The sequence below is a fragment of the Engystomops pustulosus genome, chromosome 1 (assembly GCF_040894005.1).
Source record: "Engystomops pustulosus chromosome 1, aEngPut4.maternal, whole genome shotgun sequence".
NCBI classification, from domain to species: Eukaryota; Metazoa; Chordata; class Amphibia; order Anura; family Leptodactylidae; genus Engystomops; species Engystomops pustulosus.
The window spans coordinates 9,579,059-9,606,983 of record NC_092411.1 but is presented as its reverse complement, the minus strand read 5'-3'; the positions used below and the strand labels follow the sequence as shown (position 1 = coordinate 9,606,983).

Here is a 27,925-nt window from a genome sequence, read left to right as displayed (position 1 = left end):
TAACATACAGCACACACTCACCTCTGCTGTAATATCTGGTGACCCCTAACATAAGGAACAGCAGTGACATACAGCGCACACTCACCTCTGCTGTAATAGCTGGTGACCCCTAACATCAGGAACAGCAGTAACATACAGCCCATACTCACCTCTGCTGTAATAGCTGGTGACCCCTAACATCAGGAACAGCAGTAACATACAGCGCACACTCACCTCTGCTGTAATAGCTGGTGACCCCAAACATCAGGAACAGTAGTAACATACAGCGCACACTCACCTCTGCTGTAATATCTGGTGACCCCAAACATCAGGAACAGCAGTAACATACAGCACACACTCACCTCTGCTGTAATAGCTGGTGACCCCTAACATAAGGAACAGCAGTGACATACAGCGCACACTCACCTCTGCTGTAATATCTGGTGACGCCTAACATAAGGAACAGCAGTGACATACAGCGCACCCTCACCTCTGCTGTAATAGCTGGTGACCCCAAACATCAGGAACAGCAGTAACATACAGCGCACACTCACCTCTGCTGTAATATCTGGTGACCCCTAACATCAGGAACAGCAGTAACATACAGTGCACACTCACCTCTGCTGTAATAACTAGTGACCCCAAACATCAGGAACAGCAGTAACATACAGCGCACACTCACCTCTGCTGTAATATATGGTGACCCCAAACATCAGGAGCAGCAGTAACATACAGCGCACACTCACCTCTGCTGTTATAGCTGGTGACCCCAAACATCAGGAACAGTAGTAACATACAGCGCACACTCACCTCTGCTGTAATAGCTGGTGACCCCTAACATCAGGAACAGCAGTAACATACAGCGCACACTCACCTCTGCTGTAATAGCTTGTGACCCCCTAACATCAGGAACAGCAGTAACATACAGCGCACACTCACCTCTGCTGTAATATCTGGTGACCCCTAACATAAGGAACAGCAGTAACATACAGCGCACACTCATCTCTGCTGTAATAACTAGTGACCCCAAACATCAGGAACAGCAGTAACATACAGCGCACACACTCACCTCTGCTGTAATATATGGTGACCCCAAACATCAGGAGCGGCAGTAAGATACAGCGCACACTCACCTCTGCTGTAATAGCTGGTGACCCCAAACATCAGGAACAGCAGTAACATACAGAACACACTCACCTCTGCTGTAATATCTGGTGACCCCTAACATAAGGAACAGCAGTGACATACAGCGCACACTCACCTCTGCTGTAATAGCTGGTGACCCCTAACATCAGGAACAGCAGTAACATACAGCACACACTCACCTCTGCTGTAATATCTGGTGACCCCTAACATAAGGAACAGCAGTGACATACAGCGCACACTCACCTCTGCTGTAATAGCTGGTGACCCCTAACATCAGGAACAGCAGTAACATACAGCACACACTCACCTCTGCTGTAATAGCTGGTGACCCCTAACATCAGGAACAGCAGTAACATACAGCGCACACTCACCTCTGCTGTAATATCTGGTGACCCCAAACATCAGGAACAGCAGTAAAATACAGCACACACTCACCTCTGCTGTAATATCTGGTGACCCCTAACATAAGGAACAGCAGTGACATACAGCGCACACTCACCTCTGCTGTAATATCTGGTGACCCCTAACATAAGGAACAGCAGTGACATACAGCGCACCCTCACCTCTGCTGTAATAGCTGGTGACCCCCTAACATCAGGGACAGCAGTAACATACAGCGCACACTCACCTCTGCTGTAATAGCTGGTGACCCCAAACATCAGGAACAGCAGTAACATACAGCGCACACTCACCTCTGCTGTAATAGCTGGTGACCCCTAACATCAGGAACAGCAGTAACATACAGTGCACACTCACCTCTGCTGTAATAACTAGTGACCCCAAACATCAGGAACAGCAGTAACATACAGCGCACACTCACCTCTGCTGTAATAAATGGTGACCCCAAACATCAGGAGCGGCAGTAAGATACAGCGCACACTCACCTCTGCTGTAATAGCTGGTGACCCCAAACATCAGGAGCGGCAGAAAGATACAGCGCACACTCACCTCTGCTGTAATATCTGGTGACCTCCTAACATCAGGAACAGCAGTAACATACAGCGCACACTCACCTCTGCTGTAATAGCTGGTGACCCCCAACATCAGGAACAGCAGTAACATACAGGGCACACTCACCTCTGCTGTAATATCTGGTGACCCCCAACATCAGGAACAGCAGTAACATACAGCGCACACTCACCTCTGCTGTAATATCTGGTGACCCCTAACATCAGTAACAGCAGTAACATACAGCACACACTCATCTCTGCTGTAATAACTGGTGACCCCAAATATCAGAAACAGCAGTTACATACAGCGCACACTCACCTCTGCTGTAATATTTGGTGACCCCAAAAATCAGGAACAGCAGTAACATACAGCGCACACTCACCTCTGCTGTAATATCTGGTGACCCCTAACATCAGGAACAGCAGTAACATACAGCGCACACTCACCTCTGCTGTAATAACTGGTGACCCCAAACATCAGGAACAGCAGTAACATACAGCGCACACTCACCTCTGCTGTAATATCTGGTGACCCCTAACATCAGGACAGCAGTAACATACAGCGCACACTCACCTCTGCTGTAATAACTGGAGACCCCAAACATCGGAAACAGCAGTAACATACAGCGCACACTCACCTCTGCTGTAATATCTGGTGACCCCTAACATAAGGAACAGCAGTAACATACAGCGCACACTCATCTCTGCTGTAATAACTAGTGACCCCAAACATCAGGGACAGCAGTAACATACAGCGCACACTCACCTCTGCTGTAATAGCTGGTGACCCCAAACATCAGGAACAGCAGTAACATACAGCGCACACTCACCTCTGCTGTAATAGCTGGTGACCCCTAACATCAGGAATTGTAGTAACATACAGCGCACACTCACCTCTGCTGTAATAACTGGTGACTCCAAACATCAGAAACAGCAGTAACATACAGCGCACACTCACCTCTGCTGTAATAACTGGTGACCCCTAACATCAGGAACAGCAGTAACATACAGCGCACTCTCACCTCTGCTGTTATAGCTGGTGACCCCTAACATCAGGAACAGCAGTAACATGCAGCGCACACTCACCTCTGCTGTAATAGCTGGTGACCCCAAACATCCGAGACAGCAGTAACATACAGCACACACTCACTTCTGCTGTTATAGCTGGTGACCCCAAACATCAGGAACAGCAGAAACATACAGCGCACACTCACCTCTGCTGTAATAGCTGGTGACCCCAAACATCAGGAACAGCAGTAACATACAGCGCACACTCACCTCTGCTGTAATATCTGGTGACCCCTAACATCAGGAACAGCAGTAACATACAGTCCTTTGACTTGCTTGCTATCACCGAAACATGGATCCAGCAGGGTGACACTGCATCACTTGCTGCACTGGGCTATGACGGTTTGCAATTCTCTCACTCCTCCAGACCAGAGAATAGGCAGGGAGGAGGGGTGGGCATACTCCTCTCTCCACGATGCACTTTCCAGGTCATTCCTCCTGTCCCCTCTCTTACTTTCCCATCTTTTGAGGTTCACACCCTCAGACTTTTCCGCCCATTCTCTCTTCGTGTGGCTGTAGTATACCGTCCTCCTGGTTCACCCCATCAGTTCCTTGATCACTTTGCTTCCTGGCTCCCTTACTTTCTTTCCTGTGATATCCCAACACTCATCATGGGAGACTTTAACATCCCTATGAACACCCCTATCTCCTCTTCAGCCTCTCAGCTTTTATCACTTACCACCTCTCTGGGACCTGTACAACTCTCTGATTCTCCTACCCACCAAGAGGGAAACATCCTTGACTTGGTCTTTGCCCGACTCTCTTCTGTCTCTGACTTTACTAACAATGACTTTCCACTTTCAGACCATAACCTTCTCTCTTTTACTTTAAATAGTTCTTGTCCTGTACAGAATAAGTCCATTTATCACACATACCGGAACCCACGTGCCATCAGTGTTCCCCACCTCATAGAAACTGTGCAGCCATCGCTGTCCCCCATCTCCTCTCTCTCCTGTCCTAACCTGGCCACTAATCATTACAATCATGTTCTCAAAAGCGCCCTGGACAAGATGGCACCACCATCGGTTCGAGCCTTTCGACACAGATGTAGGCAACCTTGGCAGACGGCACTAACCCGTTTCCTTCGTAAGTGCGCCAGGAGTGCCGAACGTCTGTGGAGAAAATCGGGCACTTCCTCTGACTTTCTTCACTTTAAATTTATGCTTAAATCCTATAACTCTGCTCTCCATCTTGCTAAACAGGTCTATTTTACTAATCTAATATCTTCTCTGTCTAACAACCCCAAAAGGCTTTTCAATACTCTTCACTCCTTACTAACACCAAAGGTGCAGCCACCGGTCACAGACCTTGGGGCTGAAGATATGGCCACCTACTTTAAAGATAAAATCGACTGCATTCGCCAGGAAGTAATTTCTCAGTCCACTAACTCCATAAATCCACTTTTCTCTGATGCCTTACCCTGTTCACTCTCTTCCTTTGAGCCAGTCACAGAGGAAGAAGTGGCCAGGCTTCTTCTCTCTGCTCGCCCCACTACCTGCATCAGTGACCCCATCCCCTCGCCCCACTACCTGCATCAGTGACCCCATCCCCGCACATCTGGTACAGTCTCTCTCCCCAGCAGTCACTTCTCACCTAACTAAAATCTTCAACCTCTCTCTCTCTTCTGGTGTCGTCCCCTCTTCTTGCAAGCATGCTATTGTTACCCCTTTACTAAAGAAACCTTCCCTGGACCCATCCAATGCTACTAACTACCGACCAGTTTCTAACCTCCCTTTCATCTCCAAACTCCTGGAACGCCTGGTCTATTCTCGACTTTCCCGTTTTCTCTCAGCTAACTCCCTCCTTGACCCCTTACAATCTGGTTTCCGCCCTATGCATTCTACTGAAACTGCTCTTACTAAAGTCTCCAATGATCTCCTCACTGCTAAATCCAAAGGTGACTCTTCTCTCCTCATTCTTCTGGATCTATCGGCAGCGTTCGATACTGTGGACCACCAGCTCCTCCTCAGGATGCTTTGCTCCATTGGCCTAAAAGGCTCTGCACTCTCTTGGTTTTCTTCCTATCTCTCTGACCGCACTTTCAGTGTCTCCTTTTCTGGATCTATCTCTTCTTCTGTTCCGCTCTCTGTCGGGGTTCCTCAGGGCTCAGTCCTAGGTCCTCTTCTCTTCTCCCTCTATACTGCACCCATTGGACAAACCATCAGCAGATTTGGTTTTCAATATCATCTTTATGCTGATGACACCCAGCTGTATACCTCAGCACGTAACATCACTCCTGCCTTAATCCAGAACACTAGTGACTGTCTCTCTGCTGTCTCTAACGTCATGTCCTCTCTCTTCTTGAAACTTAATCTTTCTAAGACTGAACTTCTTGTCTTTCCACCATCCACTAACAGAGCCTATCCTAACCTCTCCATATCAGTCTGTGGGGTCACCATAACCTCAAAGCAGCAGGCCCGCTGTCTTGGGGTTGTGTTGGATTCCGACCTCTCCTTTGAGCCACACATTCAATCTCTTGCTCGCTCTTGCCGGATGCATCTCAGAAACATCTCCAGAATCCGACCGTTTCTCACATTTGAAACCTGTAAAATGCTAACTGTTGCTCTGATTCACTCTCGACTAGACTACTGTAACTCTCTACTAACCGGTCTTCCACTCACCAAACTCTCTCCTCTCCAATCGATTCTTAATGCAGCAGCCAGGCTCGTCTTTCAGACTAAACGCTACACGGATGCCTCCAGTTCATGCCAGTCGCTGCACTGGCTGCCAGTCTCCTTTCGAATACAGTTTAAAATAATAACCCTCATCTACAAAGCTCTGAATAATGCTGCACCTTCCTACCTCTCCTCTCTTATCTCAGTCTATCGCCCAACCCGTGCTCTTAGATCCGCAAGTGATCTTAGATTAACCTCTACCCTAGTGCGGACCTCCCACTCGCGTCTCCAAGACTTCTCTAGAGCTGCACCAATTCTATGGAATGCTCTGCCCCGGACTATCAGACTAATACCTAACCTCCAAAGTTTCAAACGTGCTCTTAAAACCCATTTCTTTAGGCAAGCCTATAACACTCATTAACTGCATGAAGTTTTAACTCTTCTACTAACCCGTCCTGTGTCGTCCTCCCATCTGTTATCCATCAACCAACAGGCACCAGACTTCTATGCAGTCCCATTCACCCTGGACCTGGTATATAAGATGACGGCTGAGGGGTTCAAGCGACAGCAATTCCATTTATTATATTTTGTTCTATTCCCTAAGAAGAATGGCTTGACCATTAAATATTCTTTTACCTCGTGTTACCCCATCATCTTCATAAACCGTAAGCTCTGGCGAGCAGGGACCTCACTCCTGTTGTTCCATACAAATGTTGTGCTCTGTTACATTACATTTGTATTTGTTTCCTATGATTTGTAAAGCGCTACGGAATATGATGGCGCTATATAAATAAAGATTATTATTATTATTAGTGCACACTCACCTCTGCTGTAATAACTAGTGACCCCAAACATCAGGAACAGCAGTAACATACAGCGCACACTCACCTCTGCTGTAATAGCTGGTGACCCCCAACATCAGGAACAGCAGTAACATACAGGGCACACTCACCTCTGCTGTAATAGCTGGTGACCCCCAACATCAGGAACAGCAGTAACATACAGGGCACACTCACCTCTGCTGTAATATCTGGTGACCCCCAACATCAGGAACAGCAGTAACATACAGCGCACACTCACCTCTGCTGTAATATCTGGTGACCCCTAACATCAGTAACAGCAGTAACATACAGCACACACTCATCTCTGCTGTAATAACTGGTGACCCCAAATATCAGAAACAGCAGTAACATACAGCGCACACTCACCTCTGCTGTAATATTTGGTGACCCCAAAAATCAGGAACAGCAGTAACATACAGCACACACTCACCTCTGCTGTAATATCTGGTGACCCCTAACATCAGGAACAGCAGTAACATACAGCGCACACTCACCTCTGCTGTAATAACTGGTGACCCCAAACTTTAGAAACAGCAGTAACATACAGCGCACACTCACCTCTGCTGTAATATCTGGTGACCCCAAACATCAGGAACAGCAGTAACATACAGCGCACACTCACCTCTGCTGTAATATCTGGTGACCCCTAACATCAGGAACAGCAGTAACATACAGCGCACACTCACCTCTGCTGTAATAACTGGAGACCCCAAACATCGGAAACAGCAGTAACATACAGCGCACACTCACCTCTGCTGTAATAGCTGGTGACCCCAAACATCAGGAACAGCAGTAACATACAGCGCACACTCACCTCTGCTGTAATAGCTGGTGACCCCTAACATCAGGAATTGTAGTAACATACAGCGCACACTCACCTCTGCTGTAATAACTGGTGACTCCAAACATCAGAAACAGCAGTAACATACAGCGCACACTCACCTCTGCTGTAATAACTGGTGACCCCTAACATCAGGAACAGCAGTAACATACAGCGCACTCTCACCTCTGCTGTTATAGCTGGTGACCCCTAACATCAGGAACAGCAGTAACATGCAGCGCACACTCACCTCTGCTGTAATAGCTGGTGACCCCAAACATCCGAGACAGCAGTAACATACAGCACACACTCACTTCTGCTGTTATAGCTGGTGACCCCAAACATCAGGAACAGCAGAAACATACAGCGCACACTCACCTCTGCTGTAATAGCTGGTGACCCCAAACATCAGGAACAGCAGTAACATACAGCGCACACTCACCTCTGCTGTAATAGCTGGTGACCCCTAAGATCAGGAACAGAAGTAACATACAGCACACACTCACCTCTGCTGTAATAACTGGTGACCCCAAACATCAGGAACAGCAGTAACATACAGCGCACACTCACCTCTGCTGTAATATCTGGTGACCCCAAACATCTGGAACAGCAGTAACATACAGCGCACACTCACCTCTGCTGTAATATCTGGTGACCCCAAACATCTGGAACAGCAGTAACATACAGCGCACACTCACCTCTGCTGTAATATCTGGTGACCCCAAACATCTGGAACAGCAGTAACATACAGCGCACACTCACCTCTGCTGTAATAACTGGTGACCCCTAACATCAGGAACAGCAGTAACATACAGCACACACTCACCTCTGCTGTAATAGCTGGTGACCCCAAACATCAGGAACAGTAGTAACATACAGCGCACACTCACCTCTGCTGTAATAGCTGGTGACCCCTAACATCAGGAACAGCAGTAACATACAGCGCACACTCACCTCTGCTGTAATAACTGGTGACCCCAAACTTTAGAAACAGCAGTAACATACAGCACACACTCACCTCTGCTGTAATATCTGGTGACCCCAAACATCTGGAACAGCAGTAACATACAGCGCACACTCACCTCTGCTGTAATAACTGGTGACCCCTAACATCAGGAACAGCAGTAACATACAGCGCACACTCACCTCTGCTGTAATAGCTGGTGACCCCTAACATCAGGAACAGCAGTAACATACAGCGCACACTCACCTCTGCTGTAATAGCTGGTGACCCCTAACATCAGGAACAGCAGTAACATACAGCGCACACTCACCTCTGCTGTAATAGCTGGTGACCCCCAACATCAGGAACAGCAGTAACATACAGCGCACACTCACCTCTGCTGTAATAGCTGGTGACCCCAAACATCAGGAACAGCAGGAGCAGTTTGACCCCTAATGCCGCACACAGTATAATGTAACCTGTTCTTCCGCTGACCCCAGATGTGAATTTAAAGAAATACACAGATCCTTCAGCTCTTCCGTGGCTGTTTGTGGCCACACACGTGTATTTCCCATCATGCCTCAGGTAGTGCAGCTCTGTGGTCCGCTGATGTCTGAAGACGGAGATTGTAGGAAAAGCCTCTTCATGGATGTTCATTGGGTCAGTCCAGACCAAAGATGGCACTGGCTCCCCTTCAGCCGTACAGACTGCGTGGTACCCCCGAACTTTATCAAATGCCACTGAGATGTTTACAATCCTGGGAGAGGCTGGAAATAAACACAAATATAATGTATAGTTATCATATTATTCAAGTTACAATGATGTGACTGTACAACACTGTGACCTCATTTTATGTCTTCCAATTTAAACATTGTAAATCCTTCAGCTTTACTCTCTGCACTGAGATTTATGACACAAATTGCTGTGTCACTTCCTCTTCCTGCTTACTCTAGGAGATTACAGCAGTAGGTCAGTGTATAGTCTAAGGAAATCTCCCATCTAAATCCATCCTCATAACACAGGGACACTTTTTCATAGATCCAACCACCCTGACTTCGGTAATCTTCTTATATTGATAATCCATGGCCTCCCTCCTTCTAAAATAATGCTAATGAGGTACTATGCATGCTACTGGGGTGTTACCAGGTCCCCTCTGTGCTGAAGCTACACGGGGCTGTTACACTGTATCACCCACTGCTCCCCTGCTTCTACCCCCTCACTCTGCTTCATGTTATCTCAACGCAGCACAGAAAGATTCAGCACACAGTCAGAGGCACACAGTGTTATAGCCCCAAGAAGCCCTTCTGGGTCATTAGCATAATTATAAAAGTTGATTTTAGAAGGAAGGAGGCCATGGATGACAAATATAAGAAGATACCACAGTCACGGTGCCTGGATCTATGAGTAAGTGTCCCTAATTTATCATGATAGAAATTGATGGCAAATTTCCTTTAAGTAGCTGAGGCTATAGAGAACTATGCAGCAGCAGGGTTTACAGTGTTCTCCTTTTACTCCATTCTCATTACATACAGGGAAAATGTCATGGATATAACTGGAGGGTAATCACATACAACGTTACAGATAGTTACAAGACATAGATATGGTTTGCTGTATCTAAGCTAACGTTATATATGCATTCACTTCAAATAAGTGCTGCCTGCTGCCATTATATAGGTACTCATCTGACATAGTGATTGGTGAATGTCTACTTTCCAGACTTTGAGATTAAACGGATTGGCCCCTCCTTCTCATTCACTTTTCCTTCCCACTTTCCCAGTATTTGGAAGGATCCAGAACATGGGCTTCTTACCAAAAATATGAAGCAGGGTCCCAGATTTGGTTTCATACTTGTCGTGCCTGTCGCTGGAGAGCTCCACCCGGCAGTAATATCTGTTACTGTCTTCCCAGGTCAGGTTCCCAATGCTGATGGAGATGTTGTTGTTACGAGGATTCCCGATCAGTCGGAACTTGTTCATGTGGTTGATGTTGGTCTTACAAGGGTCCAGACTGCTGTCACTCACACACTTAAAGACCACCGAGCCATTGTAAGGATGTCTGATCCTCCATATGACTGTGAGCCCACTCTCATGGCTCCTGTGAAGGTGGTGAGGAGGACTGAACGAACAGGGCAACAAGACTGATTTACCGATTTCACCCTTTACATCTTTTGAAACTTGAAGAGTCCAAGAATTTCCACCAACACCTGAAAAGAACAGAAAGATGTCTACAGGAACAATATACTGCAGCCGATCCTATAATACTACTACTGCTAACACTACTGCTATAATACTGTCCCCTATGTAGAGGAATATAACTACTATAATACTGCCCCTATGTACAAGAATATAACTACTATAATACTGCCCCCTATGTACAGGGATATAACTACTATAATACTGCCCCCTATGTACAAGAATATAACTACTATAATACTGCCCCCTATGTACAGGAATATAACTACTATAATACTGCCCCCTATGTACAATAATATAACTACTATAATACTGCCCCCTATGTACAGGAATATAACTACTATAATACTGCCTCCTATGTACAAGAATATAACTACTATAATACTGCCCCCTATGTACAGGTATATAACTACTATAATACTGCCCCCTATGTACAAGAATATAACTACTATAATACTGCCCCCTATGTACAGGAATATAACTACTATAATACTGCTCCCTATGTACAAGAATATAACTACTATAATACTGCCCCCTATGTACAAGAATATAACTGATATAATACTGCCCCCTATGTACAAGAATATAACTACTATAATACTGCCCCCTATGTACAGGAATATAACTACTATAATACTGCCCCCTATGTACAAGAGTATAATTACTATAATACTGCCCCCTATGTACAGGAATATAAGTACTATAATACTGTCCCCTATGTACAAGAATATAACTACTATAATACTGCCCCCTATGTACAAGAATATAACTACTATAATACTGCCCCCTATGTACAAGAATATAACTACTATAATACTGCCCCTATGTACAAGAATATAACTACTATAATACTGCCCCCTATGTACAGGAATATAACTACTATAATACTGCCCCCTATATATAGGAATATAAGTACTATAATACTGTCCCCTATGTACAAGAATATAACTACTATAATACTGCCCCCTATGTACAAGAATATAACTACTATAATACTGCCCCTTATGTACAGGAATATAACTACTATAATACTGCCCCCTATGTACAAGAATATAACTACTATAATACTGCCCCCTATGTACAGGAATATAACTACTATAATACTGCCCCACATGTACAGGAATATAACTACTATAATACTGCCCCCTATGTACAGGAATATAACTACTATAATACTGCCCCCTATGTACAGGAATATAAGTACTATAATACTGTCCCCTATGTACAAGAATATAACTACTATAATACTGCCCCCTATGTACAAGAATATAACTACTATAATACTGCCCCCTATGTACAAGAATATAACTACTATAATACTGCCCCTATGTACAAGAATATAACTACTATAATACTGCCCCCTATGTACAGGAATATAACTACTATAATACTGCCCCCTATATATAGGAATATAAGTACTATAATACTGTCCCCTATGTACAAGAATATAACTACTATAATACTGCCCCCTATGTACAAGAATATAACTACTATAATACTGCCCCTTATGTACAGGAATATAACTACTATAATACTGCCCCCTATGTACAGGAATATAACTACTATAATACTGCCCCCTATGTACAGGAATATAACTACTATAATACTGCCCCCTATATATAGGAATATAAGTACTATAATACTGTCCGATATGTACAAGAATATAACTACTATAATACTGCCCCCTATGTACAAGAATATAACTACTATAATACTGCCTCCTAGAGGTGAGGTTGTGTGTGGTGTGAGCTCTTGACCCTCCTCATGTCTGGAGCTAGCCCAGGGCGGGGCCACCCTGGGTGGGGAGATTCCCCAGGCAAGGCCCAGGCTTCCAGGCCTACACCGGGAGTGAACTCCCAAATACTTTCTACCAGGGATGCAAATCCCAAAGTCATGAAGAGTGAAGATTGTGGACGTGATGTCGCTGTATTGGAGAAAGAGAAAGATTTGAACGTGAATACTGCAGTGAAAGCAGCAAGTCCCATGACCAGCCCAGCGTGGAGGAGCACAGGTGAAGCAGCAGAGTGTGAGACAAGCAGCAGGTGCACAGCCCCCCACTCCTGCACCCAGACAGAGGAGAACGTCTCTGGAGAGACAGACCCTGCGAGAGAACCTGCAGCAGAGGGATGTGGTGTCCAGCATGGCCTGCACAGGCCGCACCAGGTCAGCAGTAAAGCCGCAGACTGTTACCATGAGCACTGCACAGTGTGAACAGGCCCCTGCAAGTGCAAGCCACAAGCCTGGGAAGGAGACGGGTGCACCCAAACCATCTGGAGCTGCACCCCGACCAGCACAGCAGGGGAAGGAGACTGCGCGGGCACCGGAGCTGCAGTTGGCGGAGGAGATACCGACTCTGGTAAGGAGGATGGGGGAGCTGACTAACCATAAGAAAATGCTGCAGATGCAGATTGACTGTATGTATTCACTTAGAACTGCGCACCCTGAAAGCAGCACCCTGTATAACACCAAGCTGCAGGGACTAGGCATAGAGCTGGACAGGTGGTCAGGGATATGGACTGTGTCCTGGAGAGGATGGGACCCCTGGCCGAGTCATACAGGAACCAGGAGCGCTTCTCCCAGCAGAGGCAGAGCTGTGACTCTGGGCCCCGGGCCCCTACAGCACAAGCAGGACCTGTTCCCCCAGATGTCTCCCCACGTGTGACACAGATTCTCAGGCCTGCGAGCTTTTCATTCCAGAAGGGACAGACACAAGATCAGCCGCAGAGCTCTGCAGCGGTCCCAGAGCAGGAGCATGGACCTGTAGTACCACAAGTCCCAGCAGTGTCTGTTGATGGTGAACTTTCATCTATGGGTCAAGGTGATGCGGTGACCCAGGAGAACTCTAACGTACTTGAGACTGGGAACACTGTAGGACATTCTGCCGTACCTGAGGGGTCGGGGGATGGAGGGGACCCTCAGTCTATCTGGGAGGTGCAGTCACCGGGGGATAACATAGAGGTAGATAGGGGGCAGGGGGTGGTACAAGATAATGTGTGTGACTTCCCCCCTAGTAGAGTCAGGTCCCTCTAGATCAGACCCTCCCCCCAATACCCGTAGTGAGCCACGCCAGGAACCTCCTAGAAACGCCTGGAGCCGCGGCGCTCCCTCCTTCACCTCCGGCGCACACTACTCCGGGCAGGCATTTAAGAGGAGGAACGTGGTGCGCTTTAAGATCAGAGGCGCAAAGGAAGATCTCCCAGATAGGAGGTTTGTGGTGCGGGATCTCCTTTGTCACCAGATGGGGTTCTCCCCAGATGACATCCTGGCAGTCATCAACCTTCCAGACAGACAGGGCTATGATGTCAGCTTTAAGCTTATGTCCAGTCTGGATAGGTTTTGGGATAAATTCCCCCGGCTTAGGGACACTGACGGCTGGAATAAGTTTATTTTTGTCCCCATATCCAGACCAGGTACTGTGGTGGTAAATATAATCTTCTGGAACGAGTCGGTTCCTCCCCAGGATGTTCTAGTGTGGCTCAGGCGCCATTGTGATCTGCTGTCTGACCTCACTAAGAACAGAGACAGTGATGGCATTTGGACTGGAGGGTGGAAGGTGCTAGTGAAACTGCGCCAATATAACAACATTACCCTGCACCTCCCCAACTCCTTCTATATAGGCAGAGAGAAAGGCGTCTGCTTCTATCCCGGGCAGCCACGGAAGTGCTTTAGGTGTGGGAAGATCGGTCACGTGGCCAAAGTATGCACAGTGGCAAAATGTAACCTGTGTGGGGAGGTCGGTCATCTCAGTGCCACCTGTGAGACGGTCCGATGTAACCTCTGCGGAGAGATTGGCCACCCACACAAGGACTGCCCAGAGGCCTGGCACAACATTGCCAGGGACTTCTCAGATGATGAAATGGTGCAGGAGGCAGATGCCTTAGAGGAGGAGGCCTTGGTGTCGGGGCAAATTCTGACCAGGCGGGAGGTACAGCAGGGGTCAGGTGAGACAGTACCAGAACCCCAGCAGTCAGACAGCAGACATCAGGGGAGTATGGAGATGGTCACTCGGGGCCAGCCTCAGGCAGCCACCTCTGTAAAAACATCAGAATTTGAGGAGTCAAAAAAGAACAAGAGGAAAAAAAAAGATAAATCCTCTCGTAAACCTGAGGAAGATTGTAATTTAGGCCCAAAAACCAGGAGAAAGTCCAGTGGTGATGCCGGGGTCATGGTCCTATCTAACAGATATGATGTTCTGTCAGAGTCAGATGGGGATTATGAGAGAGAGTTACAGCGCATTCAAAATGAGTGTGAAGCGGATACAGGAGACCCTCCAACTAAAAAGAAGCCCCCTCCTGAAGATACCGCTGTGGAGTCAGACATGGAGACAGGTGGGAGACAGGGGGAGGATGACTCGGACACATGATGATGGGGGTCGCTGCTCTGCTCTTTATCATTGTAATGGCTGGATTCTCTCTAAAAGTTGCTTCCAGCAACGTCAACAGCATTAAAGTAAGAAGGACCAGACACGCTGTATATGACCACCTAAGATATCTGGACGCTGATGTCATCTTCCTGCAGGAGACCCGTCTGACCACCTTGGGGCATCTCCGTGAGGCTGAGCGTGAGTGGCGGTCTGGTCCTTCTTACTGGTCACTGGCTGTGGAGCCGTACGCCGGGGTCGCCATACTATTTAACACCACAGACGTGACGGTGCACAGGCTGACGGAGGTCGCTATGGGGAGGTGCCTGTTGCTAGAGGTGACCATCCATGGTAGGCGGCTCCGGCTGATCAACATCTATGGCCCACAGACAGTGACAGAGAGAATACAGCTGTTCCATGAGGTACAGCAGTATCTTTTCACCTCAATCCCTGTAATAATGGCAGGCGACTTTAATGTTACCATGACATCAGGTGACAGGTCCTCGGGCAGAGCAGTGGTCAGAGACTCCAGGGTCCTACAGAGCATAATATCACAGGCCCATCTACGTGATGTATTTACCTTGGACGGGAGGAAACCTAGGTACACCTACTCCTGTGCTGACAGGCATAGCAGAATTGATATGGCTTTTGTGAGTCCCTCAGAGACTGTAAGTGGGATGAGTGAGAGGGTCGTTCCATATTCTGACCATCTTGTCTTATTATTTTGTATGGGAGCCTCTAACCGCTCGGACATTGGTCGGGGGTTATGGAGGCTCAATTCCAGCATCCTGGATGATGCCTATGTCCAGAATTGTATCCACTCCCTTTTTCAGGACCAGCTCCAGAGAGTAGACTTCTATGACAACATATCTGACTGGTGGGAGAACGTCAAGGAGGAGATCCGGTCCCTCTTAAAGAGACTGTCAGTGAAGAAGGGTAAGAGTAAGTACAGCCAGTATCTCAAGCTGCGGAAAGAATTGGAGTCACTGTATTCGGCGGGAGGGGGGGACAAACAAAAGATTGACCGACTGAAATCTGAGATAAAGCAGTATCAGTACAGCCGCTACACGTCCCTGGTAATAGAAAGAGATTACGGAAAACTGGGCGTTCCCGATCCGTATGAAAATTGCCGGGAACGTGTGGCCAAGAAATCGATCACAGGTCTCACTGACTCCCAGGGAGTTTTACAGGAATCTCGGGAGGGTATCCTGGGGGTGGTGAGATCCTACTATGCTGAATTATTTCAGAAGAAGGTTTTGGATAAAGAGAAAATGGCTCAATTCTTGGAGGCAACTCCAGGTCCTGACACTAAAGATTTGGATTTTTCTCCTTTGACAGCAGGAATAACAGAGGAGGAGGTTAAAGAGGCCATTGATAAGTTACATCTGAAGAAGGCACCAGGTCCTGATGGTATTGCAGCTGAATTCTATAAAAAGTTTAAAGACCTCTTAGCCCCGATCCTTGTGGATGTTTTTACTAATTGTCTAGAGAATCACCCGATGCCTCCATCCATGAGAGTGTCCTCCCTTATTCTGCTGTCCAAAGGTAAAGAGCCTAGTGACATCAAGAACTGGAGGCCGATCGCCCTCTTGAATGTCGACAGGAAGATTTTGGCAAAAATTCTATTCTCTAGATTAGTCTGTTTGTCCCCGGCACTGTTGGCAGGCTCTCAGTACGGCACAGTAAGAGGGCGGAACATCTCTGGAGCAGTCATCTCGATAAGGGAGATGTTTGAGAGATGTAAAGCTCTGAGGTGTGGGAGATATGTTGTAGGTCTGGACCAGGCTAAAGCCTTTGACAGGGTTGATCATGATTATCTATGGGCCACTTTGTCAAAGTACGGTATTCCGGGACAATTTATTGATTGGCTGAGAACTTTGTACAGAGAGGCGAAGAGCTTTCCTCTGATCAATGGTTGGCAGGGGGACACTTTTGAAGTAGAGGCCGGGGTGCGACAGGGCTGCCCCCTGAGTCCACTGCTGTATGTGTTTGCCATAGATTTGTTTCTGCGATCACTGCAGCGGTGTGATTTTCAGGGGGTGCCGGTCCCCCATTGCTTGCCTTTGAAAGTAGTCGCCTACGCGGATGATGTGACTGTGGTGATATCTCAACCTCGTGAGGTGGAGATGTTGTCTGCAGCCATCAGAAGTTACTCAGAGGCCTCCGGGTCTCTGGTCAACCTTGAGAAGAGTCAAGCTTTCTGGACATTGGATACTGCTCCTGGCTTTGATCTACCACAGTTCGCCAAGGCCTCCACCCATATTAAAATCCTTGGGGTGAAATTTGGGAGGGAAGATAATGCCAAGCTAAATTGGGAGGAAAAGTTGGAAGCCGGAAATGTAAAGGTTCAGCGATGGAAGAACTGGAGGCTGACCTATAGAGAAAGGGTTACTCTGCTGAAGACTTACCTGGTCCCTGTCTTCCTCTACGTCTCTGTCGTCTTTCCTTTGCCAGAATCTTTCTCCGCTAGGCTCTTTAGCCTGTTCTTCCAGCTTTTATGGGGGAACAGGTTGAACCCAGTAAAAAGAGGGATCACCTACCTGCAGAGGAGAGAGGGTGGGCTGGATATGTTAAATCCAAGGGTATTTTTTGACTCCATGTTTCTGAAAGTCAATTTTGGTTGCCTGGACTCAAATAATGGTCTCCTGTGGGTAAGTAGTGTCAGGGACTGGATATTGCCTTTTGCAGAGTCTTGGATGCGAGGCGGCAGTCTCAAGAGGGGCCGATGGACTCCTGGCTTCCTCCCCCAGTATCTGGAGTATGGTCTCAGGTGCATGAAAAAGTGGAGGCTGGACAAGACATTATTGGAGAGTAGGACCAGGAAGGACCTTTATACCAATATCTGTAGGACCTTCTATACTGTTCGGCCAGCTCTGAGGGACTGCACAATGGCCACCTTGCAGGAGAGTCTGAGGTTCCTCAATAGTCCTAGGCTCCCTGCAAAGCTCTTTGATATTGCCTGGTTATCCTTACATGGGAGGCTCTTTGTCAGGGGAAATTTAAAATTCTTGAGTCTCTCTGAGCGTTTGTGCCCCTTGGGATGTCAACAGGAGGAGACCATGGAGCATTTTATCACTGAGTGCCCGGGAGGGAGGCAGATATGGCAGGAGGTGTCCCACAGACTCGGAATATCAAGACTGCAGTCTCTGACCTACCCGGACGTAATCTATGGGGTGACACCACAGGTAGCCGGCATCGACAGAGGGACCATGTACCTGATCATCACCACAATCAAATACTATCACTGGCACACCAGGACCAGAGTGTCTGCGCACAGCGAGTCCTTCCAACCCATGACCGCTGTAACCCAAATACTATCAGAGCTGAGGTGGATACGATCCATAGAGGTTAGAAAGAAGAGTTATAATGTAAAGTTATGGAGGAACATATGTCTGGGGTAATTGATCAAGTAATTATATTAATTTCCACATTTTTCTTTTTACCAGTGATGGACTTTTTGAGTTAAGATTATTATGAATTTATTATTTTCTGATCTGTTTGATATGTGTTAAATAATTGTCTGTTCATTCTGATGAGAATGTATTGTAATATTTTCTGTTTGTTTATACTAATAAAAATTGCCCCCTATGTACAAGAATGTAACTACTATAATACTGCCCCCTATGTACAGGAATATAACTACTATAATACTGCCCTCTATGTACAGGAATATAACTACTATAATACTGCCCCTATGTACAAGAATATAACTACTATAATACTGCCCCCTATGTACAAGAATATAACTACTATAATACTGCCCCCTATGTACAAGAATATAACTACTATAATACTGCCCCCTATGTACAAGAATATAACTACTATAATACTGCCCCCTATGTACAAGAATATAACTACTATAATACTGCCCCTATGTACAAGAATATAACTACTATAATACTGCCCCTATGTACAAGAATATAACTACTATAATACTGCCCCCTATGTACAAAAATATAACTACTATAATACTACCCCCTATGTACAGGAATATAACTACTATAATACTGTCCCCTATGTACAGGAATATAACTACTATAATGCTGCCCCCTATGTACAAGAATATAACTACTATAATACTGCCCCTATGTAAAAGAATATAACTACTATAATACTGCTCCCTATGTACAGGAATATAACTACTATAATACTGCCCCCTATGTACAAGAATATAACTACTATAATACTGCCCCTATGTACAAGAATATAACTACTATAATACTGCCCCCTATGTACAAGAATATAACTACTATAATACTACCCCCTATGTACAGGAATATAACTACTATAATACTGTCCCCTATGTACAGGAATATAACTACTATAATGCTGCCCCCTATGTACAAGAATATAACTACTATAATACTGCCCCTATGTAAAAGAATATAACTACTATAATACTGCTCCCTATGTACAGGAATATAACTACTATAATACTGCCCCCTATATATAGGAATATAAGTACTATAATACTGCCCCTATGTACAAGAATATAACTACTATAATACTGCCCCTATGTAAAAGAATATAACTACTATAATACTGCTCCCTATGTACAGGAATATAACTACTATAATACTGCCCCCTATATATAGGAATATAAGTACTATAATACTGCCCCCTATGTACAAGAATATAACTACTATAATACTGTCCCCTATGTACAAGAATATAACTACTATAATACTGCTCCCTATGTACAGGAATATAACTACTATAATACTGCCCCCTATATATAGGAATATAAGTACTATAATACTGCCCCTATGTACAAGAATATAACTACTATAATACTGCCCCTATGTAAAAGAATATAACTACTATAATACTGCTCCCTATGTACAGGAATATAACTACTATAATACTGCCCCCTATATATAGGAATATAAGTACTATAATACTGCCCCCTATGTACAAGAATATAACTACTATAATACTGTCCCCTATGTACAAGAATATAACTACTATAATACTGCCCCCTTTGTACAAGAATATAACTACTATAATACTGCTCCCTATGTACAAGAATATAACTACTATAATACTGCCCCCTATGTACAGGAATATAACTACTATAATTCTGCTCCCTATGTACAGGAATATAACTACTATAATACTGCTCCCTATGTACAGGAATATAACTACTATAATACTGCCCCCTATGTACAGGAATATAAGTACTATAATACTGCTCCATATGTACAAGAATATAACTACTATAATACTGCCCCCTATGTACAAGAATATAACTGCTATAATACTGCCCCCTATGTACAGGAATATAACTACTATAATACTGCCCCCTATGTACAGGAATATAACTACTATAATACTGTCCCCTAGGTACAGGAATATAACTACTATAATACTGCCCCTATGTACAGGAATATAACTACTATAATACTGCCCCCTATGTACAGGAATATAACTACTATAATACTGCCCCCTATGTACAAGAATATAACTACTATAATACTGCCCCCTATGTACAAGAATATAACTACTATAATACTGCCCCCTATGTACAAGAATATAACTACTATAATACTGCCCCCTATGTACAAAAATATAACTACTATAATAATGCCCCCTATGTAGAGGAATATAACTACTATAATACTGCCCCCTATGTACAGGAATATAACTACTATAATACTGCCCCCTATGTACAAGAATATAACTACTATAATACTGCCCCCTATGTACATGAATATAACTACTATAATACTGCTCCCTATGTACAAGAATATAACTACTATAATACTGCCCCTATGTACAAGAATATAACTACTATAATACTGCCCCCTATGTACAAGAATATAACTACTATAATACTGCCCCCTATGTACAAGAATATAACTACTATAATACTGCCCCCTATGTACAAGAATATAACTACTATAATACTGCCCCCTGTGTACAAGAATATAACTACTATAATACTGCCCCCTATGTACATGAATATAACTACTATAATACTGCCCCTATGTACAAGAATATAACTACTATAATACTGCCCCCTATGTACATGAATATAACTACTATAATACTGCTCCCTATGTAGAAGAATATAACTACTATAATACTGCCCCTATGTACAAGAATATAACTACTATAATACTGCCCCTATGTACAAGAATATAACTACTATAATACTGCCCCCTATGTACAAGAAAGAATATAACTACTATAATACTGCCCCCTATGTACAAGAATATAACTACTATAATACTGCCCCCTATGTACAAGAATATAACTACTATAATACTGCCCCCTATGTACAAGAATATAACTACTATAATACTGCCCCCTATGTACAAGAATATAACTACTATAATACTGCCCCCTATGTACAAGAATATAACTACTATAATACTGCCCCCTATGTACAAGAATATAACTACTATAATACTGCCCCCTATGTACAAGAATATAACTACTATAATACTGCCCCCTATGTACAAGAATATAACTACTATAATACTGCCCCCTATGTACAAAAATATAACTACTATAATAATGCCCCCTATGTAGAGGAATATAACTACTATAATACTGCCCCCTATGTACAGGAATATAACTACTATAATACTGCCCCCTATGTACAAGAATATAACTACTATAATACTGCCCCCTATGTACATGAATATAACTACTATAATACTGCTCCCTATGTACAAGAATATAACTACTATAATACTGCCCCTATGTACAAGAATATAACTACTATAATACTGCCCCTATGTACAAGAATATAACTACTATAATACTGCCCCCTATGTACAAGAATATAACTACTATAATACTGCCCCCTATGAACAAGAATATAACTACTATAATACTGCCCCCTATGTACAAGAATATAACTACTATAATACTGTCCCCTATGTACAAGAATATAACTACTATAATACTGCCCCCTTTGTACAAGAATATAACTACTATAATACTGCTCCCTATGTACAAGAATATAACTACTATAATACTGCCCCCTATGTACAGGAATATAACTACTATAATTCTGCTCCCTATGTACAGGAATATAACTACTATAATACTGCTCCCTATGTACAGGAATATAACTACTATAATACTGCCCCCTATGTACAGGAATATAAGTACTATAATACTGCTCCATATGTACAAGAATATAACTACTATAATACTGCCCCCTATGTACAAGAATATAACTGCTAAAATACTGCCCCCTATGTACAGGAATATAACTACTATAATACTGCCCCCTATGTACAGGAATATAACTACTATAATACTGTCCCCTAGGTACAGGAATATAACTACTATAATACTGCCCCTATGTACAGGAATATAACTACTATAATACTGCCCCCTATGTACAGGAATATAACTACTATAATACTGCCCCCTATGTACAAGAATATAACTACTATAATACTGCCCCCTATGTACAAGAATATAACTACTATAATACTGCCCCCTATGTACAAGAATATAACTACTATAATACTGCCCCCTATGTACAAAAATATAACTACTATAATAATGCCCCCTATGTAGAGGAATATAACTACTATAATACTGCCCCCTATGTACAGGAATATAACTACTATAATACTGCCCCCTATGTACAAGAATATAACTACTATAATACTGCCCCCTATGTACATGAATATAACTACTATAATACTGCTCCCTATGTACAAGAATATAACTACTATAATACTGCCCCTATGTACAAGAATATAACTACTATAATACTGCCCCCTATGTACAAGAATATAACTACTATAATACTGCCCCCTATGTACAAGAATATAACTACTATAATACTGCCCCCTATGTACAAGAATATAACTACTATAATACTGCCCCCTGTGTACAAGAATATAACTACTATAATACTGCCCCCTATGTACATGAATATAACTACTATAATACTGCCCCTATGTACAAGAATATAACTACTATAATACTGCCCCCTATGTACATGAATATAACTACTATAATACTGCTCCCTATGTAGAAGAATATAACTACTATAATACTGCCCCTATGTACAAGAATATAACTACTATAATACTGCCCCTATGTACAAGAATATAACTAATATAATACTGCCCCCTATGTACAAGAATATAACTACTATAATACTGCCCCCTATGTACAAGAATATAACTACTATAATACTGCCCCCTATGTACAAGAATATAACTACTATAATACTGCCCCCTATGTACAAGAATATAACTACTATAATACTGCCCCCTATGTACAAGAATATAACTACTATAATACTGCCCCCTATGTACAAGAATATAACTACTATAATACTGCCCCCTATGTACAAGAATATAACTACTATAATACTGCCCCCTATGTACAAGAATATAACTATTATAATACTGCCCCCTATGTACAAAAATATAACTACTATAATAATGCCCCCTATGTAGAGGAATATAACTACTATAATACTGCCCCCTATGTACAGGAATATAACTACTATAATACTGCCCCCTATGTACAAGAATATAACTACTATAATACTGCCCCCTATGTACATGAATATAACTACTATAATACTGCTCCCTATGTACAAGAATATAACTACTATAATACTGCCCCTATGTACAAGAATATAACTACTATAATACTGCCCCTATGTACAAGAATATAACTACTATAATACTGCCCCCTATGTACAAGAATATAACTACTATAATACTGCCCCCTATGAACAAGAATATAACTACTATAATACTGCCCCCTATGTACAAGAATATAACTACTATAATACTGCCCCCTATGTACAAGAATATAACTACTATAATACTGCCCCCTATGTACAAGAATATAACTACTATAATACTGCCCCCTATGTACAAGAATATAACTACTATAATACTGCCCCCTATGTACAAGAATATAACTACTATAATACTGCCCCCTATGTACAAGAATATAACTACTATAATAATGCCCCCTATGTAGAGGAATATAACTACTATAATACTGCCCCCTATGTACAGGAATATAACTACTATAATACCGCCCCCTATGTACAGGGATATAACTACTATAATAATGCCCCCTATGTAGAGGAATATAACTACTATAATACTGCCCCCTATGTACAAGAATATAACTACTATAATACTGCCCCCTATGTACAAGAATATAACTACTATAATAATGCCCCCTATGTAGAGGAATATAACTAATATAATACTGCCCCCTATGTACAAGAATATAACTACTATAATACTGCCCCCTATGTACATGAATATAACTACTATAATACTGCTCCCTATGTAGAAGAATATAACTACTATAATACTGCCCCTATGTACAAGAATATAACTACTATAATACTGCCCCTATGTACAAGAATATAACTACTATAATACTGCCCCCTATGTACAAGAATATATCTACTATAATACTGCCCCCTATGTACAAGAATATAACTACTATAATACTGCCCCCTATGTACAAGAATATAACTACTATAATACTGCCCCCTATGTACAAGAATATAACTACTATAATACTGCCCCCTATGTACAAGAATATAACTACTATAATACTGCCCCCTATGTACAAGAATATAACTACTATAATAATGCCCCCTATGTAGAGGAATATAACTACTATAATACTGCCCCCTGTGTACAGGAATATAACTACTATAATACCGCCCCCTATGTACAGGGATATAACTACTATAATACTGCCCCCTATGTACAAGAATATAACTACTATAATACTACCCCCTATGTACAAGAATATAACTACTATAATACTGCCTCCTATGTACAGGAATATAACTACTATAATACTGCCCCCTATGTACAAGAATATAACTACTATAATACTGCCCCTATGTACAAGAATATAACTACTATAATACTGCCTCCTATGTACAGGAATATAACTACTATAATACTGCCCCCTATGTACAAGAATATAACTACTATAATAATGCCCCCTATGTACAGGAATATAACTACTATAATACTGCCTCCTATGTACAAGAATATAACTACTATAATAATGCCCCCTATGTAGAGGAATATAACTACTATAATACTGCCCCCTATGTACAGGAATATAACTACTATAATACTGCCCCCTATGTACAAGAATATAACTACTATAATACCGCCCCCTATGTACAGGGATATAACTACTATAATACTGCCCCCTATGTACAAGAATATAACTACTATAATACTACCCCCTATGTACAAGAATATAACTACTATAATACTACCCCCTATGTACAAGAATATAACTACTATAATACTGCCCCCTATGTACAAGAATATAACTACTATAATACTGCCCCCTATATACAAGAATATAACTACTATAATACTGCCCCCTATGTACAAGAATATAACTACTATAATACTGCCCCCTATGTACAAGAATATAACTACTATAATACTGCCCCCTATGTACAAGAATATAACTACTATAATACTGCCCTCTATGTACAAGAATATAACTACTATAATACTGCCCCCTATGTACAAGAATATAACTACTATAATACTGCCCCCTATGTACAAGAATATAACTACTATGACGTGTAAGTACTTACTGTGACATGGGAGCCAGAGGCAGCTAGTAAGTATTATTAGGGTAACTGCTCCCATCTCTGGTTGTACTTCCATAGTAGATCACAGTCGGATCTTCCTCCGCTGAGTTGAGAGGTTTTGGGAAAGAGGAAGTGGAGATGATGCTGGAGACATGTGACGGATCTTTATGTTTCTAGACAATATACTGATATTTTCCTCTTGCTCACATGTTCCCGAGGAAGAAGTCACTTCTTGTATGACTGATAATAATGTTATAATAGCTACAGTCCTTTATATTATAATAACCCCACCCTGCACATACATACAGTATAGACTGTACCCACAGAGAATTACAGCTAGAGTGCCCCCTGCTGTTTAAGGCTTGTGATATCATGTGATACTTATAGATTGTAAGCTCTTATATTCAGGACCCTCATCTGACCATCTAATTTAACACCCCAAGACCCCCTACTGAGTATTCAGCTCCACCATCAATGCACATAAAAAAAAAAAATTTAAATTTTGTTTTAAAAAATTTAAAATACATATTATTTTATAATAAATGACACTTTTTTGCCCCAACCAGCGACATAAACACCGAAAGGAGTTTATAAAGGAGGCGCTGAGCATTTTGATCCCGCAGACACTTTCTGGGGATGAAGGTACAATGTCTGGTTCTCCGTGAAAATGACTATTTGCCTACAAAAAGAGCATTTTCTTTCCCAATTTGTTGTGCCTTCCTCACACTAGCGTGTAATGTCTGCTCTCCATCTATGATTCAGGGTTAATGGGAACCGATCAAAGCACTTCTGTTGTTATACAGCAGTACAACTATCCCTATATTGTTCCTCTCCATGCCTGTAAGGTTCCACAGGTCTATTTGTAAAGTTGACTCCTCATCTATGGAAATGACCCCGTGTGAGTCCGATCATCGTCTTTCCTTGCATGTTCATGTTCTTCCAGCTCAGCCACACCTCCAGCTTCCTGTTACCGATGCTCGCTGAAGAGAATTCATCAGGGAAGGGGAATAAGTGGGTTGAGAGAAATGATGACTCGCTGAAGAGAAATCAAATCCCTCTGTGAGGCAAAAAAGCTGTAACAGATCACAAACAGAATTTATGTAGACTGGTCAAATAGGTCTAAGTCCAGGCTAGGGGTACAATGGACTCCGGCTCTAATTGGGGTTAATCAGGGCTAGCATCAAGGCACAGTTCACACCAGGAAACAAAGTTAATGCCCCTTTAGGGTTCCAATATTGGCAGAAACAAGGAAACAGGGTTCCAAGAGAAAGTACAATAAAACCCTCAAAGTTTAGCTGTATTAACAGCTAAACTACCAGCTGGCAAGTCGGCCAACCGAGGAACCACCGTCTCAAATCTTCCACCATTCTGACTACAAAATACAAAGGAAAAAAATTACACACAAAAAGCCCATTACATCTCAATCACATAGAGAGGGGGGAGGGACAGTTTGAGTGTCACCTCATAGAGGGAGATAACATTGAGTGATCAGTCATATAAAACCCCCACGTCCTGTAGGAGGGGAGGACGTTGTGACGTGACAGGGGAGGAGTGAGAACACATCTTAAAGGCACAGATCACCAACCCTATTAAAGTGCAATCGTACCCAAATTTTTTACCCTTTTGCATCTAGTAATGTCAACCCACAGTCTAGGGGTACGTTCATTAAATAGTCCGGTGTACCCCACAGCTTAGTCAAACACAGAGGTTCAGAATTCCACCACTCAACTTTCAACGGATCAAATACTTCAAGGAAGCTTTGGGTTGGGCTCACAAACTCTGTACTGAGCAGCCAGAGTCCATTTACAGGATCCTGGCACCCTTAATCCTCCTCCCTCAGGAATTCTCTTCGGGTCACACAGCCAGCACCTCTCTCACTCCTGAGAGCAGACTGAGATAGTAGAGCTGAGTAGGCTCATCTAAAGCGAAAGCAGACCCCTTGTCCATCAGGAAGCTGGAGACGCCGCTGAGCTAGAAGAACATAAACATATATAGTGTAGAACTGATTAATGGGGTCAGGCACTGTGATAAGTGGGGGCAGGTACTGTGATTACTGGGGGGCTGGCGCTGTGACTACTGGGAGCAGGCTTTATGATTACTGGAGGCAGGATCTGTAATTACTTGGGGCAGGCACAGATTACTGGAGACAGCCGCTGTCATTACTGGGGGAAGGTGCTGTGATTACTGGGGGCAGGCGCTGTGACTATTGGGGGCAGACACTTACTACTGGGGCAGGTGCTGTAATTACTGGGGGCAGGCACTGTGATTACCGGGGGGGCAGGCGCTGTGACTACTGGGGACAGGCACTGTGACTACTGGGGGCAGGCACTGTAACTACTGGGGACAGGTGGTGTGATAACTGGGGGCAGGCACTGTGATTAGTGGGGGAGGCACTGTGACTACTGGAGGCAGGTGCTGTGACTAC

The 27,925-nt window shown here is 43.4% G+C and overlaps 1 protein-coding gene across 2 annotated transcripts in view; it reads right to left on the bottom strand.

The window, feature by feature from the left end:
* Window positions 1–25,613, bottom strand: part of SIGLEC15 (sialic acid binding Ig like lectin 15) — a 37,306-nt gene extending 11,693 nt beyond the window's left edge. For both annotated transcript variants that reach the window (XM_072156180.1, XM_072156099.1), the window contains exons 1-3: window positions 25,504–25,613; window positions 10,174–10,566; window positions 8,759–9,130 (exon numbers count right to left, since the gene is read on the bottom strand). In XM_072156180.1, the coding sequence (XP_072012281.1) occupies window positions 8,759–9,130; window positions 10,174–10,566; window positions 25,504–25,576 (838 nt within the window). In that variant the 5' untranslated portion in view covers window positions 25,577–25,613. The remainder of the gene's footprint in view (window positions 1–8,758; window positions 9,131–10,173; window positions 10,567–25,503) is intronic.
* Between the last annotated feature and the right edge of the window lie 2,312 nt (window positions 25,614–27,925).